The sequence below is a fragment of the Diceros bicornis genome, chromosome 1 (assembly GCF_020826845.1).
Source record: "Diceros bicornis minor isolate mBicDic1 chromosome 1, mDicBic1.mat.cur, whole genome shotgun sequence".
NCBI classification, from domain to species: Eukaryota; Metazoa; Chordata; class Mammalia; order Perissodactyla; family Rhinocerotidae; genus Diceros; species Diceros bicornis.
In genome coordinates, this window is record NC_080740.1 from 524,335 (window position 1) to 541,995 (window position 17,661).

Here is a 17,661-nt window from a genome sequence, read left to right on the forward strand (position 1 = left end):
CATATTTTTTCTGTTAATTCAAGACTTAATTGCATTACATGACTTCAGGATCGGGCACGTTTGGCACAGTCAGGTGGGGAGCACAGCTTGGGGCAGGGGCCCACTGTGGATCCCCTGTGGGCTCTGCAGAAGGACCCCAAAGGTGGGTTTGGGGCTCACTGGTGGACCTAAGAAAATACTTTTGGATGGTTCAGCTCTGACCCAGTTACTGTTTTCTGGGTTTCGTCATCCTGAGCCTGTTAAAGTCACTTGCTCGCTCATGGCTGTGAGCCCACCCCGGGTTTTGGGGGGGTGCCATGTTTCCCTCGGCCAAGGGCGACTGTGACGTGCCTGTCTGCGCCCCTGCAGGCCAGAGTGTGCTCATCACGGAGGACCTGGGGGATGTGGAGGTACAGGAGGGCTCCTCAGCCACCTTCTGCTGCCGTGTGTCCCCTGCCGACTACGGTCCCGTCCACTGGTTCCTGGACAAGACCCCCCTCCAGACCAACGAGCTCAACGAGATTGAGGCCCAGCCTGGAGGCTACCACGTGCTGACCCTGCGGCAGCTCACACTCAAAGACTCGGGCACCGTCCACTTTGAGGCAGGTGACCAGCGGGCCTCGGCTGCCCTGAGGATCACAGGTAGGCTGTGTCTCTGGTACTGGGGTGGGGGCCAGTCCGTGTGGCTGAGGGTGCAGCTGAGTGGTCCTGGGGCTCCCAGAGAAGGTGCTGTGGGCTGCCCGTGTGCTAGGCTCTTGGATTCCGGGAAGGTGGGCTTGGTAGACCAAGCAGGGCTTTTTCAGGATGAAATGTGCACGTGTTATGCAGAGGTGATCCCACGGTCAGTGTGGCATGGGCCAGGCCACAGCTCTCTGGTGTGGGGAGCCACATGGAGCTTCCCTGTTCCCCCAGCGGCCCCGTTTGCAGCCCCAGCCCGAGTGGGGCAGGTGGGCACTGACCCGGGGCATCGCCTGGTCTGCAGCAAGACCCAGGGCTTCTCCTGCAGGAGCCCACAAGCGCCCTGTGCTTCCCTCTCTGTCCCCAGAGAAGCCAAGTGCCTTCTCCCGGGAGCTCGTGGATGCCACGGTCACGGAGGGGGAGGATCTGACCCTCGTCTGTGAGACTGCTGCTCCAGACAGCCCTGTGTTCTGGACCAAGGATGGGAAGGCGCTGCGGCCATCGGCCCGGTGCCGGCTGACCTACGAGGGCTGCCGGGCCCAGCTGGTCATCACTGGCACCACCCTGCAGGACGGTGGATGCTATAAGTGTGAGGCCACCGGTGCCTGGAGCAGCTCCATTGTCAGGGTCCATGGTGAGCCCCCGGGCAGGGCCCATATCTCTTGTCTTGCTCAGGGTAGGGACCCTGGGACCCCATCTGACTCCTTCTCTCTCTGGGGGTGGTCCGCAGGACCTTGTGTCCACCTCTCTTTCCAGCAGCTTGTCCATCTCACTCTGCCCCCTCCCCTGTCTTTGGGAATCTGCTGTTCTGGTAGAGCCCCCTTGTTCTCTCCTGGTCTCCTGACCAGCAGTCTCGGTTTTACTTCATTTCTGTCTTTGTCTTGTGTTCTGACATCGGTGTCTCCTTTCTCCTGTTTTTTGCTCATCTGCATCTGTCTCAGTCAGCTCTGACTGCGTAAGAGACACCACAGCCTGGGGGCTCAAACCACAGACATTCATTCTCTCCCAGTCTGGAGGCTGGAAGTCAGAGGTCCAGGTGTGGGCAGGGCTGGTTCCTCCTGAGGCCTCTCTCCTTGGTGTGTAGATGGCCGTCTTCTCTCTGTGTCCTCACATGGCCATCCCTCTGAGTGTCTGTGTCCTCATCTCGTCTTCTCATACGGACACAGTCATGTGGGATCAGGGCCCACCCCAGTGACCCAGTCATGTGGGATCAGGGCCCACCCCAGTGACCTCATTTTACCTTCATCACCTCTTTAAAGGCTCTGTCTCCACATACAGTCCCTTTCTGAGGCCCTGGGGGCTCCAACATATAGATTTGGGGGTCAGAATCAGCCCATGACACTCTGCCCTTCTCTGTTCCCTCCTGTTTGGCTCCCCCTCCCAGAGAGCAGAGGTCTTAGGGTCCCCCTCACTAGCCCGTGATGCAGAAGAGGTGAGGTGGGCCTGCCTGCGCCCTGCAGCTGCTGCCCCCAGCCGTTCTCCACTGTAGGTGGGACCCCAGGTGGGATTCAGGGGGTGAAGGCCAAGCTGAGCCCGTGCCTGTCTGCAGCTCGGCCAGCGCAGTTTCGGGAGGGGCTGAAGGATGTGGAGGTGCTGGAGGGTGGTGCTGCGACACTGCGTTGCACGCTGTCGTCGGTGGCTGCCCCTGTGGAGTGGCGCCGGGGAGACGAGGTTCTGCGATCAGGAGGCAAGCACAGTCTGCGGCAGGAGGGCACCATGCTGGAGCTGGTGGTCCGGGACCTGCGGCCCCAGGACAGTGGGCAGTACTTCTGCTGCTTTGGGGACCAGACAACCTCGGCCACTCTCACTGTGAAGGGTAAGTGTCCCCACCACCCTGCCCACACAGCCCCGTGCAGCCCCCTTCGTCCCCTCTGGGAGGACGGAGAGAACGTTCTGCGTGCGTTGGACCTTGCTGCAGCCCTGCCTGCCGAGTTCATAGGAAGACTGAGGAGCAAGGAGGCCACGGAAGGGGCCACAGCCGCACTGCACTGTGAGCTGAGCAAGGCGGCCCCCGTGGAGTGGAGAAAGGGGCCTGAGACCCTCAGAGCCAGGGACAGAGTCATGCTGAGGCAGGACAGGGCTGTGTGTGAGCTGGAGATCCGTGGCCTGGTCGTGGTAGATGCTGGGGAGTACTCATGCATATGCGGGCAGGAGAGGACGTCAGCCATGTTGACCATCAGGGGTAAAGACCATGAGTGATCAAGCATAGACATATTTTCATGTCCGGTTATCGACTCCATGACATCCATCTGCATTCATTCCACATTCTCTCCCATCTCAGTGTCGCCCTCTTCCCATAACTCCATTGAACCCCTTCCGCCTGCCTGGGCTGTTGTAGAAACCACGAGAAGCCAGCATCTAAGCCACTTCCACTCCTCGTGTCACCACTGGTTCCATCCTGTTGTCCTGTTAGAGTCTGTCTTTTCCTCCATCTGTCCCATCCTGTCCCCCAACCATCTCCAGAGAATCTCACGTTCTCTATCTGACTTTCCCCAGCCCTGCCTGCCGAGTTCATAGGAAGACTGAGGAGCAAGGAGGCCACGGAAGGGACCACAGCCACACTGTGCTGTGAGCTGAGCAAGGTGGCCCCCGTGGAGTGGAGGAAGGGGTCCGAGACCCTCAGAGCCGGGGACAGAGTCAGCCTGAGGCAGGACGGGGCCGTGTGTGAGCTGGAGATCCGTGGCTTGGCCGTGACGGATGCTGGGGAGTACTCATGCGTGTGTGGGCAGGAGAGGACCTCGGCCACGCTGACTGTGAGGGGTAAAGACCGTGTGTGGCCATGTGGAGCAGCAGCTTCGTGTCTGAGGACTTGGTCACATCCCTCACTCTGCCCTCTTCTGTGTGTGGTTTTTCTGCTTCTCTGTGTGTCCCCTGCCTTTCTGCAGCACGAGTCTCTCAGCACCTGCGTGTGTGAGGTCTGTCTCAGATAAACAGCAGAGAACAAGGCCCTTCTTGCTCTCAGGGGTGTCATGTTGGGGAAGTCGAGGGCAAACACAATACAAACAGTGGGGTTATGGTCGTCCTGAGACCTCGGGGGTTGGGGCATGCCAGGAGAGGACCCAGGAAGGAAATCAAAGAGTAGTGTTTGAGGCAGGAATGCCAGGAGGGGTGATCCAGGTAGGGAAGCCAGGACACTCATGATGGGCCATGAAAGAGCCGTGTGGGGAGGTCCCAGGGACCACCATCCAATGTCTGGGTGCCATGGGAGGTGAGGTCTGGGAATAGAGGGTGAGGTGGATGTGAGGTGGGTGTGGAGGTGAGGTGGGTAAGGAGGTGAGATGGAGGTGAGGGTGTGGAGGTGGAGATGAGGTGAGGTGGAGGTGAGATTGAGGTGAGGGGGATGTGGAGGTGAGGCAGGTGTGGAGGTGAGATGGAGGTGAGGCAAGTGTGGAGGTGAGGTGGGTGTGGAGTGAGGTAGATGTGGAGTGAAGTAGGTGTGGAGGTGAGGTGGAGGTGAGGGGGGTGTGGAGGTGAGATGGAGGTGAGGGGGATGGGGAGGTGAGGTGGAGATGAGGCAGGTGTGGAGGTGAGGGGGTGTGGAGATGAGGTGAGGTGGAGGTGAGGGGGTGTGGAGGTGAGGTGGAGGTGAGGGGGTGTGGAGGTGAGGTGGAGGTGAGGGGGGTGTGGAGGTGAGGCGGAGGTGAGGGGGTGTGGAGGTGAGGTGGAGGTGAGGCGGAGGTGAGGCGGGTGTGGAGGTGAGGCGGAGGTGAGGCGGGTGTGGAGGTGAGGTGGGGGTGAGGGGGTGTGGAGCTGAGGTGGAGGTGAGGCAGGTGTGGAGGTGAGGTGAGGTGGAGGTGAGGGAGTGTGGAGGTGAGGTGGAGGTGAGGGGGTATGGAGGTGAGGTGGAGGTGAGACGGGTGTGGAGGTGATGCAGAGGTGAGGCGAGTGTGGAAGTGAGGTGAGGTGGAGGTGAGGGGGTGTGGAGGTGAGGTGGAGGTGAGGCAAGTGTGGAGGTGAGGTGGAGGTGAGGTGGAGGTGAGGGGGTATGGAGGTGAGGTGGAGGTGAGACGGGTGTGGAGGTGATGCAGAGGTGAGGCGAGTGTGGAAGTGAGGTGAGGTGGGGGTGAGGGGGTGTGGAGCTGAAGTGGAGGTGAGGCAGGTGTGGAGGTGAGGTGAGGTGGACGTGAGGGGGTGTGGAGATGAGGTGGAGGTGAGGCAGGTGTGGAGGTGAGGTGGAGGTGAGGGGGTGTGGAGGTGAGATGGAGGTGAGGCGGGTGTGGAGGTGAGGTGGAGGTGAGGCGGGTGTGGAGGTGAGGTGGGGGTGAGGGGGTGTGGAGCTGAGGTGGAGGTGAGGCAGGTGTGGAGGTGAGGTGAGGTGGAGGTGAGGGGGTGTGGAGGTGAGGTGGAGGTGAGACGGGTGTGGAGGTGACGCAGAGGTGAGGCGAGTATGGAGGTGAGGTGAGGTGGAGGTGAGGCAGGTGTGGAGGTGAGGTGGAGGTGAGGGGGGTGTGGAGGTGAGGGGGTTGTGGAGTGAAGCAGATGTGGAGGTCTGTGTGTGGGAGGTGAGGTGTGAGGATAGGGTCTGTGTGTGGACAGAACTTGGCTGTAGAAGCACAGAAGGGAGAGTCAGAGAGGGCCATGTGAGGACGGGATCCAGAGCCAAAAAAGGCTTATGCATGTCCCTCTGGGGGAGTTTCATGTCTGGTGTCCATGACTGGATTCACTGGCTCTCTGCATCATCCGTAGGAGGGAGTCTTTTGGGGCGAGGCAGGGAGGCCTGGGGCTAGGACGTGGGATGAGAGGCACAGGCCGATGGTGGGGGCATGGTGAGCTGGAGCGGGAGGGCTGGCCCACGGGCTAGGGGCTGACAAGGCCATATCCTATGTGGGGCACACGGCCGGTGGCCTCCCCAGAGTAGGTGGAGGTGGGAGTCCCCTGTGCACTGGAGTAGCTGCCACGTGGGTGTCCCCTGGCTGGGGTCCTGGGGTCTTGGGCGGTGCTAAAGCAAGGCTACTGCTTGCTGTACTTTGGGGCCCTGCCTCCAGCAGGTCCCTGTGTTGCCAGCGTGGTGTCTGTGGCCCATTTCTTGTCTGCCAACTTCCGAGTCTGATGGTCCGTGTGTCTGTCTGACCCTTCCCAGCCCTGATCACCCCATTCACAAAAGTTCTGAGGCCTGAGTAGGCCACAGGAGGGGCCACATCCACACTGTGCTCTGAGCTGAGCAGGGTGCTCCTGGGCCCTGGTGGAAGGGGCTGGAGACTCTTGGAGATGGGGAGTCAGGGTAGGGCTTGGCCGTGGTGTGGCTGGTGGCCTGGTCAGCTCCCATGCCAAGGGTCCTGGTCCTCAGTAGCCCTTGTGAGGACCTAGTCACTTACTATGGGGGAAGCAGATGAGACAGAGGCAGGACGAGCCTGTCTGCTATGTGCTGGAGGGACCCGGGAGAAACAGTGACAAAGCGGCATGGGGGTGGGGATGTCTCAGAGAAAGTAGAGGGAAGGACAGCTTTGGAGGCTCACAGAAGTCTCACGTCCTGAGCTCTAGCGGGTCCCACTCACACAACAAGGATGGACGGTGAAGAAGAGGATTCTGGAGGCCGGGCAGGACCGTCATGTGCACAAACATTCAGACCTTTGGGGAGAGGCCAGGCCACCATGCCACCTCAATTGCGTGGATGGAGCGCAGCATCCCCAGTCCGGAGGCACCAGGCCTGCATGCTGGTCAGGCCCACTGAGAGGCCATAGAGGACGTAGGCTTGGAGGCCCATCACGTGGTCTGAGCAGCTTCCACCCTGGGAGGCGCTGCCAGTGGCCCAGGAGCAGAGGACCCGAGTTGACCAGCTACAGGTGGCCCAAGGGAGCTGCTTGCAGAAGTATGCAGGTCTGAGGGCGACTGGCCAGGAAAAGGGCAGCTCCTGCTTCCCTCCTGGCTGGGATGTGCCTTGCTCTGGTCAGCCCTGGTCGGTCCCGGGCTCTGGCCTCAGAAACAGCAGGAATTTATGGGAAAGGAGCTCTGGTGCAAACTCATGGGACAGTTTAGGCAGCCTTTTTCATGTCTCCTTCCTCAGCTGTACCTGTCAGGAACACAAAATCACTAAGAAATAGGAAGCCACAGAGGAGGCCACAGCCATGGTGTGGTGTGAGCTGGACAGTCGGGTGCGTGAAGAGTGGGGAAGGGGCCTGGGCCCTCAAATCTGGCATCAGATGCAATCTGACACAGGCCTGGTTGCTGTCTCCCTCCATCCTGTGGGAACTGTGGTCAATTCCATGTGTCTCTCCTTGACCTGAGGTCCCCACCGAGGATCCCAACTTCTCCGACTCCTCTCTGGCCTTCACCCAGATGAACTTGGCCCAGTCTGTCTTTGCTCCACAGCTCCACTACCCACCCATAAGTCCAGGCGTCTATTCCTTGTTGACTCCAGAGTGTGAATGTTGCATTGTCCAGTGTCCACGTCCAGACCCCCAAATTCTCCTGAGAGCCTGATCTTCTCTGTGTCCCTCTGACCATCCCTAGCCCTGCCCACCAAGTTCACAAAGGGTCTGAGGAAGGAAGAGGCCACGGAAGGGACCACGGCGACACTACACTGTGAGCTGAGCAAGGTGGCCCCTGTGGAGTGGAGGAAGGGGCCCGAGACCCTCAGAGCCGGGGACAGAGTCAGCCTGAGGCAGGACGGGGCCGTGTGTGAGCTGGAGATCCGTGACCTGGCTGTGGCAGACACTGGGGAGTACTCGTGCGTGTGCGGGCAGGAGAGGACCTCGGCCACGCTGACCGTCAGTGGTAAAGACCATGTGTGGCCGGGCAAAGCTGTGTTTTCGTGTCCAGTTACTGACTGCATGACGTTTGTCCGCATTTGTTCCATGTTCTCTCCCCATCTCAGTGTCACCTTCTTCCCATAACTCCATGGAATTTCTTCCACTTTCCTGGGCTGTTGTAGAAACCATGAGAAGCCAGCATCTAAGCCACTTCCCAGCCCTCGTGTCACCACGGGTTCCGGCTTGTTGTCCTGTTGGAGTCTGTGTCTTTTCCTCTGTCCTGTCATGTCCTGCCTCCAAAGTTTTCCAGAGAATCTCATGTTCTGTGTGTTTCTGACCCTTCTCGGCCCTGCCCACTAGATTCATACAAAGTATGAGGCCTGAGGCAGCCACGGAATGGACCACACCATACTGTGCAAATACTGGGGCTGAGGGGAGCCAAACCCACAGCGTGTGCTCAGCACACCCTGCACGTGGCTGGTGTCCAGTTGGATTTTTTGTCATCTCTGTGCTGTCCATGTCTTGTGTCTTCCACATGCTCCGAATGTGATTATTTCCATGTCTTTCTGACTCCCTCAGCCCTGCCTGCCAAGTTCACAAATGGTCTGGGGAATGAGGAGGCCACAGAAGGGACCACAGCCACACTGCGCTGTGGGCTGAGCAAGGCGGCCCCTGTGGAGTGGAGGAAGGGATCCGAGACCCTCAGAGCCGGGGACAGAATCAGCCTGAGGCAGGACGGGGCCGTTTGTGAGCTGGAGATCCATGGCTTGGCCGTGGGGGATACCGGGGAGTACTCGTGCGTGTGCGGGCAGGAGAGGACCTCGGCCATGCTGACCGTCAGGGGTAAAGACCGTGTGTGGCTGGGCAAAGCTGTGTTTTGGCGTCCAATTATTGACCTCCTGACGTCTGTCCACATTTGTCCCATGTTCTCTCCCCATCTCAGTGTCACCCTCTTCCCATAACTCCATGGAATTTCTTCCACTTTCTTGGGCTGTTTTAGAAGCCATGAGAAGCCGCATCTAAGCCACTTCCCAGCCCTCATATCACCACTGGTTCAGTCCTTTTGGAGTCCTCCATCATGTCATGTCCTGCCTCCAAAGTCTCCAGAGAATCTCATGTTCTGTGTGTGTTTCCAACCCTCCCAACCCTGCCCACTGGATTCATACAAAGTATGAGGCTTGAGGCAGCCACAGAGAGGACTAAACCATCTTGTACAAATACTGGGCTGAGAGAAGCCACAACCCACGGCGTGTGCTCAGCACACCCAGCACGTTGCCTGCGTCCACTTGGATTTTGTGTCATCTCTGTGCTGTCCGTGTACTGTGTCTGCCATGTGCTCAGAACATGGTTGTTACCATGTCTTTCTGACTCCCTCAGCCCTGCCCGCCAAGTTCACAAAGGGTCTGAGGAAGGAAGAGGCCACAGAAGGGGCCACAGTCATGCTGCACTGTGAGTTGAGCAAGGCGGCCCCTGTGGAGTGGAGGAAGGGGCCTGAGACCCTCAGAGCCGGGGACAGAGTCAGTCTGAGGCAGGACGGGGCCATGTGTGAGCTGCAGATCCGTGACCTGGCTGTGGCAGACACCGGGGAGTACTCGTGTGTGTGTGGGCAGGAGAGGACCTCGGCCACGCTGACCGTCAGTGGTAAAGACTGTGTGTGGCCGGGCAAAGCTGTGTTTTGGCGTCCAATTATTGACCTCCTGACGTCTGTCCGCATTTGTTCCATGTTCTCTCCCCATCTCGGTGTCACCCTCTTCCCATAACTCCATGGAATTTTTTCCATTTTCTTGGGCTGTTGTAGAAACCATGAGAAGCCGCATCTAAGCCACTTCCCACCCCTTGTATCACCACTGGTTCAGTCCTTTTGGAGTCCTCCGTCATGTCATGTCCTGCCTCCTAAGTTCTCCAGGGAATCTCATGTTCTGTGTGTTTCTGACCCTTCTCAGCCCTGCCCACTGGATTCATACAAAGTATGAGGCCTGAGGCAGCCACAGAATGGACCACACCATACTGTGCAAATACTGGGGCTGAGGGGAGCCAAACCCACAGCGTATGCTCAGCACACCCTGCACGTGGCTGGTGTCCAGTTGGATTTTTTGTCATGTCTGTGCTGTCCATGTCCTGTGTCTTCCACATGCTCCGAATGTGATTATTTCCGTGTCTTTCTGACTCCCTCAGCCCTGCCCGCCAAGTTCACAAAGGATCTAAGGAAGGAAGAGGCCACAGAGGGGGCCACAGCCACACTGCGCTGTGAGCTGAGCAAGGCGACCCCCGTGGAGTGGAGGAAGGGGCCTGAGACCCTCAGAGCCGGGGACAGAGTCAGCCTGAGGCAGGACGGGGCCGTTTGTGAACTGGAGATCCGTGGCCTGACTGTGATGGATGCTGGGGAGTACTCGTGCGTGTGTGGGCAGGAGAGGACCTTGGCCACGCTGACCGTCAGGGGTAAAGACCATGTGTGGCCGGGCACAGCTGTGTTTTGGCGTCCAATTATTGACCTCCTGACATCTGCCTGCATGCGTTCCATGTTCTCTCCCCATCTCAGTGTCACCCTCTTCCCACAACTCCATGGAATTTCTTCTGCCTTCCTGGGCTGTTGTAGAAACCACGAGAAGCCAGCGTCTAAGCCACTTCCCAGCCCTCGTGTCACCATGGGTTCCGGCTTGTTGTCCTGTTGGAGTCTGTGTCTTTTCCTCTGTCCTGTCATGTCCTGCCTCAAAAGTTCTCCAGAGAATCTGATGTTTAGTGTGTTTCTGACCCTTCCCCGCCCTGCCTGCCAGATTCATACAAAGTGTGAGGCCTGTGGCAGCCACAGAATGGACCCCAGGAATACTGTGCACATACTGTGCTGAGGGAATGCATAACCCACAGAGTGTGCTCAGCACACCCAGCACTGTGTCCACTTGGATTTTGTGTCATCTCTGTGCTGTCCATGTACTGTGTCTGCCATGTGCTCAGAACATGGTTGTTACCATGTCTTTCTGACTCCCTCAGCCCTGCCCGCCAAGTTCACAAAGGGTCTGAGGAAGGAAGAGGCCACAGAAGGGTCCATGGTCATGCTGCACTGTGAGCTGAGCAAGGCGGCCCCCGTGGAGTGGAGGAAGGGACCTGAGACCCTCAGAGCCGGGGACAGAGTCAGCCTGAGGCAGGACGGGGCCGTGTGTGAGCTGCAGATCCGTGACCTGGCTGTGGCAGACACAGGGGAGTACTCATGCGTGTGTGGGCAGGAGAGGACCTCGGCCACGCTGACCGTCAGGGGTAAAGAACGTGTGTGGCCAGGCACAGCTGTGTTTTGGCGTCCAATTATTGACCTCCTGATGCCTGTCTGCATTTGTTCCATGTTCTCTCCCCATCTCAGTGTCACCCTCTTCCCATAACTCCATGGAATTTCTTCCACTTTGCTGGGCTGTTGTAGAAACCATGAGAAGGCAGCATCTAAGCCACTTCCCACCCCTCGTGTCACCACTGGTTCCATTCTGTTGTCCTGTTGGAGTCTGTGTCTTTTCCTCTGTCCTGTCATGTCCTGCCTCCAAAGTTCTCCAGGGAATCTCATGTTCTGTGTGTTTCTGACCCTTCTCGGCCCTGTCCACTAGATTCATACAAAGTATGAGGCCTGAGGCAGCCACGGAATGGACCACACCATACTGTGCAAATACTGGGGCTGAGGGGAACCAAACCCACAGCGTGTGCTCAGCACACCCTGCACGTGGCTGGTGTCCAGTTGGATTTTTTATCATCTCTGTGCTGTCCATGTCCTGTGTCTTCCACGTGCTCAGAATGTGCTTATTTCCATGTCTTTCTGACTTCCTCAGCCCTGCCCGCCAAGTTCACAAAGCGTCTGAAGAATGAGGAGGCCACGGAAGGGACCACAGCCACACTGCGCTGTGAGCTGAGCAAGGTGGCCCCCGTGGAGTGGAGGAAGGAGTCCGAGACCCTCAGAGCTGGGGACAGAATCAGCCTGAGGCAGGACGGGGCCGTTTGTGAGCTGGAGATCCGTGGCCTGGCCGTGGGGGATGCCGGGGTGTACTCCTGCTTGTGTGGGCAGGAGAGGACCTCGGCCACGCTGACCGTCAGGGGTAAAGACCGTGTGTGGCCGGGCAAAACTGTGTTTTGGCGTCCAATTATTGACCTCCTGACATCTGTCTGCATTTGTTCCATGTTCTCTCCCCATCTCAGTGTCACCCTCTTCCCATAACTCCATGGAATTTCTTCCACTTTCTTGGGCTGTTGTAGAAACCATGAGAAGCCGCATCTAAGCCACTTCCCAGCCCTCATATCACCACTGGTTCAGTCCTTTTGGAGTCCTCCATCATGTCATGTCCTGCCTCCAAAGTTCTCCAGGGAATCTCTTGTTCTGTGTGTGTTTCCAACCCTCCCAACCCTGCCCACTGGATTCATACAAAGTATGAGGCTTGAGGCAGCCACAGAGAGGACTAAACCATCTTGTACAAATACTGGGCTGAGAGAAGCCACAACCCACGGCGTGTGCTCAGCACACCCAGCACGTTGCCTGTGTCCACTGGGATTTTTTGTCATCTCTGCGTCCGTGTCCCTTGTCTTCCTCATGCTCAGAACGTGATGATTTCTGTGTCTTTCTGACTCCCTAGCTCTGCCCGCCAAGTTCACAAAGGTTCTGAGGAAGGAAGAGGCCACAGAGGGGTCCACAGTCATGCTGCACTGTGAGCTGAGCTATGCAGCCCACGTGGAGTGGAGGAAGGGGCCTGAGACCCTCAGAGCCGGGGACAGAGTCAGCCTGAGGCAGAATGGGGCCGTGTGTGAGCTGGAGATCCGTGACCTGGCCATGGCAGACACTGGGGAGTACTCGTGCGTGTGCGGGCAGGAGAGGACCTCGGCCATGCTCACTGTCCTGGGTAATGACGAACTTTGGGCACTTGAGTGACCTCTCTGCTTCTCATTCTCTGCCCTCCTCATGTCTCTCGATGTTACTGTCACCTCAGAGTCACACGCACCATTTGTCTGATCCATCTCATAAGCACACACTGAGAGTATACTGGTCTGCCCTGTCTAGGCCCTGGGGTACAGATCCCATGGGTACGTGGTGCAGAGATCTACAGGGAGGCACCAGCAGACAGGCGTCAGGGTCCATGAGGGTTGCCCGCAACGGCTTTCATGTGGCTGGGGCTGCAGAGATGTGGAAGGTTTGGGCCCAGGCATGGAATTGAGGGCTTGCATGTCATTTGATGGACATTCACAGGAGGACTGAGGTGGAGTATCGGGGGGTTCAGAGAGGAAGTCGCCAGACAGGCCAGGCCCTATTGTGTCTGGTGACAGCATTGGATCCACCCTTGAGGTTGTGTGGAGCCTCTGAAGAGCTGTCTCACTCAGCTAGGGATGTATAACAAATACCAGACAGTGACTTAATAGACATTTATAGTCTTGCAATCTGGAAGCTGGAAGTCCAAGATCAAAGTGTCGGCAGGGCTGGTTTCTCCTGAGGCCTCTTTCCTTGGTGTGTAGACGGCTGTCTTCTCCGTCTCCTCATTTCCTCTTATCACCTCTTCTTATAAGGACACCAGTCCTAATGACCTCATTTACCTTAATTATCTCTGTGAAGACCTCATTTCCAAATGTGTTTACATTCTCAGGTCCTGGGGGTTAAGACTTCAACATATGAATTTGAGGGGAGACAGAATTCAGTCCATAACTCTCTGCCCATCTTATCACCCCAAAATGCATGTCCTTCTCACATGCAGGATACATTCATCCCATCCCCAAAGCCCAAAAGTCTTAACCCGTTCCAGTGTCACCTCTGAGTCCAAAGTCAGATCTGAATATTGTCTAAATCGAGTGTGGCTGAGACTTGAAATACAATTCATCCTGAGGCACAATTCCTCTGCAGCTGTGAACTTGTGAAATCAGACAAGTTATGCACTTCTAAAATACAGCTGGGGGACAGGCACAGGATAGATGTTTGCATTCCAAAAGGGAGAAGGAAGAAAGAGGCCACTGGTGCCACATAAGCCCAACACCCAGCAGGACAAATTCTGTTAGATTTTAAGTCTGGAGAATGTTCCTCTGGCTCAATGCTCTGTCCTCTGGGCCCACCAGAGTGGTGACCCTGCCCCCTTGGCCCTGGGAAGAGGTGGTGTGGCCCTCTGAACCTATGGATGCAGTGGCAGCTCTGCCAACCTTTGAATTGCCTTTGGAGTCATTTTCTCCCGTTCTTGAAGGATAACATATGTTCACAGCTGGATAGCTCTAGTAACCCATCTTGTGGAAATCCCAGAACTCCGACAGCCCCCATTGCTTCATCCATTCTCCGTCCTATTCAGTCATGGTTGGCAGCGTTTCTGCTGATATAAAATTCTCAAAAGCCTTGTTGGTCTCCCATGCAATCCACAGGAGTCCAAGCCATCAGGCAAGAGGGTCCCCCACACATCCTTCCTGTATAATCCTATCTCTATTCCAGCTTCTGCTGAGAGGGCTGGTTGGATCCAGGACTCACACTCAATCTCTTTACCAAATGATTTTCCAGCCACACCCTTGGTGTTCTCTACAGAACATGGTTTCTCCCTTTTTGCAATTTGGATCGACTAAAAATTTTCTAAATTTTCAACTTCTGGTTTCTTGTTGCTTGACAATTCTCTCTTCAACTTCTCTCACATTGTACTATAAGCAGCAAGGAGAAATCAGGCTGCTCCCTCAACATTTTGCTTAGAAACCTCCTCAGCTAAATATCCACATTAACTCACAAGTTCTACCTTCCATAAAACTCTAGGACACAACTCAGCAAGTACTTGTCTGAGGACCTTTATAAAAAGATCGCTGGCTTTATAAAGGATCACCTGTTTTAAGTTTCCAGTAACGTGGTCCTCACTTCCATTTGAGGCCTTACCAGAAGCACCTTTAATGTCCGTATTTCTACAAATAACGTCTTCAAGGCAATCTTGATTTATCTAACACGCCCCTCACTCATGGAAATGAGTGTATAAGAACTGTTCCAGCTTCCACCCATTCCCCAGTTTCAATACCACCTCCACAGTTTTAGGTGTGTATCACAGTAGCACCCCACTCCTGGTACCAAAATCTGAATGGCTCGACAACATAACTCTGGCTTAAACATCAAAAATTTATTTCCTCCCAGTCCTGGAGGCTGGAAGTCTGAGATCTGGGTATCAGCAGGGCTGGTTCCTCCTGAGGCCTCTCTCCTTGGTGTGTAGACGGCTGTCTTCTTCCTGTGTCCTCACGTGGTTGCCCTTCTGTATGTCTGTGTTCTCATCTCTCCTTATAAGGACACCAGTCATGTGGGATCAGGGCCCACCCTAGTGACCTCATTTTGCCTTAATCACTTCTGTAAAGACCCATCTCCACATGTAGCCCCCTTCTGAGGCCCTGGGGGCTGGGACCCCACCATGTGAATGTTAAGGGGATCCAGCTCAGCCCATGACAGGGTGTAACCAGGCTGGGCCCTGTTCAGCTATAACCTGTGAAGGTGACACTCTGCCTGGAGTCGGCATGGAGAAGAGGCTGGTAGGTCAGCAGGACGGAGGTATCATTAGGAGGCCACGACTGGAGTCCATGGGGTCTAAGTGACCTGAGCCAGGAAGTGGGGGTCCAGCGGAGTCAGGACAGGAAAGTGTGAGCTAGAGGAGGCAGAGCCTGGGTGGGGCTGGCATGCTGTGTGCCCAGGTGTGTCCAGGTGTGGGCAGTGCTAGATGGATGCCCTACTTTGGATGGGCAGCACATAGTGAGGGTGATGATGGAGTGGTGGATGTCCTGACCAGAAGGTGCCTCTGGGAGGTTCTCCTGGGAGAAGTGTCCGTTGCATTGCTGCATGGGAGGGTGGTGAGCTAGAGGAGCCTGGCTGGGAGATGTGGGTACAGGAGAGGTCAGTCCTTAGCCAGTATGAAAGGTCATGGGTGGGACAAGGTGCCCTTTAAGAAGACAAGACGCCTGGGTGGGGTCAGTCCCCTACTGCCCTGTGCCTTGGCAGGCAGGACACAGGAAGACCTCACTGTCACACATGCATTGGTCTGCCTCCTCCCACGTGCCCAGCCTTCCTGCTTCTGTTTCCACCCTGAGTGTTCACATCATGCCCCCAGTCCTCCAGAGGAGTTGATGGATTCTGTCCGTCTGATCCTCCCCAGCCCTGCCTGCTAAGTTCATCCAAGAACTGAAGACCAAGGAGGCCATGGAAGGGACCACGGCCACACTGCACTGTGAGCTGAGCAAGGTGGCCCCCGTGGAGTGGAGGAAGGGGTCTGAGATCCTCAGAGCCGGGGACAGAGTCAGTCTGAGGCAGGATGGGGCCGTATGTGAGCTGGAGATCCGTGGCCTGGCCATGGCAGATGCCGGGGAGTACTCGTGCGTGTGTGGGCAGGAGAGGACCTCGGCCATGCTGACCGTGAGGGGTAAAGACCGTGTGTGGCCGAGCAAAGCTGTGTTTTGGTGTCTAATTATTGACCTCCTGACATCTGTCTGCATTCGTTCCATGTTTTCTCCCCATCTCAGTGTCACCCTCTTCCCACAACTCCCTGGAATTTCTTCCGCCTTCTTGTTGTGTGAACCACAGGAAACCAGAATCTAACCACTTCCCACTGTTGTGTCACCGCTGGCTCTGTCCTGTTGCCCTGTCGGAGTCTGTGTATTTTCCTCCGTCCTGTCACATCCTGTCCCCCAACACTCTCCAGAGAATCTGATGTTCTCTGTGTTTTTCCAAACCTCCCCATCCCTTCCTATCAGTTTCATACAAAGCATGAGGCCAAAGGAGGCCATGAAAGGGGCCACAGCCATGCTCCGCAGGCTGGGCTGGGGAAGCCGCAACCCAGAGCACGTGCTCAGCACACTCAGCACGTGGCCTGTGTCCACTTGGGTTTTCTGTCATCTCTGTGCTGTCCACATCCTGTCTCATCTGTGTGCTCAGAAAGCATGATAGGGCCGGCCCCATGGCTTAGCGGTTAAGTGCGTGCGCTCCGATGCTGGCGGCCCGAGTTCGGATCCCAGGTACGCACCGGTGCACCACTTCTCTGGCCATACTGAGGCCGCGTCCCATGTACAGCAACTAGAAGGATGTGCAACTATGACATACAACTATCTACTGGGGCTTTGGGGGAAAAATAAATAAATAAAATCTTAAAAAAAAAAATAAGAAAGCTTGATAGTCATGTCTTTTTGGCCCTCAGCCCTGCCCACCAACTTCACAAAGGGTCTGAGGAAGGAAGAAGCCACAGAGGGGGCCACAGCCACACTGTGCTGTGAGCTGAGCAAGGCGGCCCCCGTGGAGTGGAGGAAGGGGCCCGAGACCCTCAGAGCCGGGGACAGAGTCAGCCTGAGGCAGGACGGGGCTGTGTGTGAGCTGGAGATCCGTGACCTGGCTGTGGCAGACACTGGGGAGTACTCGTGCGTGTGCGGGCAGGAGAGGACCTCGGCCACGCTGACCGTCAGGGGTAAAGACCGTGTGTGGCCGGGCAAAGCTGTGTTTTGGCGTCCAATTATTGACCTCCTGACATCTGCCTGCATGCGTTCCATGTTCTCTCCCCATCTCAGTGTCACCCTCTTCCCATAACTCCATGGAATTTCTTCCGCTTTCCTGGGCTGTTGTAGAAACCATGAGAAGCCAGCATCTAAGCCACTTCCCAGCCCTCGTGTCACCATGGGTTCCGGCTTGTTGTCCTGTTGGAGTCTGTGTCTTTTCCTCTGTCCTGTCATGTCCTGCCTCAAAAGTTCTCCAGAGAATCTGACGTTCTGTGTGTTTCTGACCCTCCCTACCCTGCTCACTGGATTCATGGAAAGCATGAGGCCTGAGGCAGCCATGGAATGGACCCCAGCCACACTGTGCACATACTGTGCTGAGGGGAGCCACAACCCATAGTGTGTGCTCAGCACACCTAGCACATGGCCTGTGTCCACTTGGGTTTTTTGTCATGTCTGTGCTGTCCATGTCCTGTCTCATTTGTGTGCACAGAAACCATGACAGTCCATGTCTTTCTGACTCCCTCAGCCCTGCCTGCCAAGTTCACACAGGGTCTGAGGAATGAGGAGGCCACGGAAGGGAACATGGTCACGCTGCACTGTGAGCTGAGCAAGGCGGCCCCCGTGGAGTGGAGTAAGGGGTCCGAGACCCTCAGAGCCGGGGACAGAGTCAGCCTGAGGCAGGACGGGGCTGTGTGTGAGCTGGAGATCCGTGGCCTGGCTGTGGCAGACACCGGGGAGTACTCGTGCGTGTGTGGGCAGGAGAGGACATCAGCCACGCTGACCATCAGGGGTAATGACCACATATGGTCACTTGGACTCGCTTAGGTGCCCATTCTCATCTCCTTGTGTCTTGTACCCACTGGCTCCCCATGTGTGCTTGCCTCTC

The 17,661-nt window shown here is 56.5% G+C and overlaps 1 protein-coding gene across 1 annotated transcript in view; it reads left to right on the forward strand.

The window, feature by feature from the left end:
• Positions 1 to 17,661, forward strand: part of OBSCN (obscurin, cytoskeletal calmodulin and titin-interacting RhoGEF) — a 159,170-nt gene that overhangs the window by 78,522 nt on the left and 62,987 nt on the right. Inside the window, 10 exon segments of the mRNA XM_058554620.1 lie at positions 349 to 621; positions 1,025 to 1,291; positions 2,207 to 2,473; positions 2,576 to 2,839; positions 3,154 to 3,417; positions 7,108 to 7,371; positions 7,926 to 8,189; positions 9,522 to 9,785; positions 16,484 to 16,747; positions 17,302 to 17,565. Of these exon segments, the coding sequence (XP_058410603.1) occupies positions 349 to 621; positions 1,025 to 1,291; positions 2,207 to 2,473; positions 2,576 to 2,839; positions 3,154 to 3,417; positions 7,108 to 7,371; positions 7,926 to 8,189; positions 9,522 to 9,785; positions 16,484 to 16,747; positions 17,302 to 17,565 (2,655 nt within the window).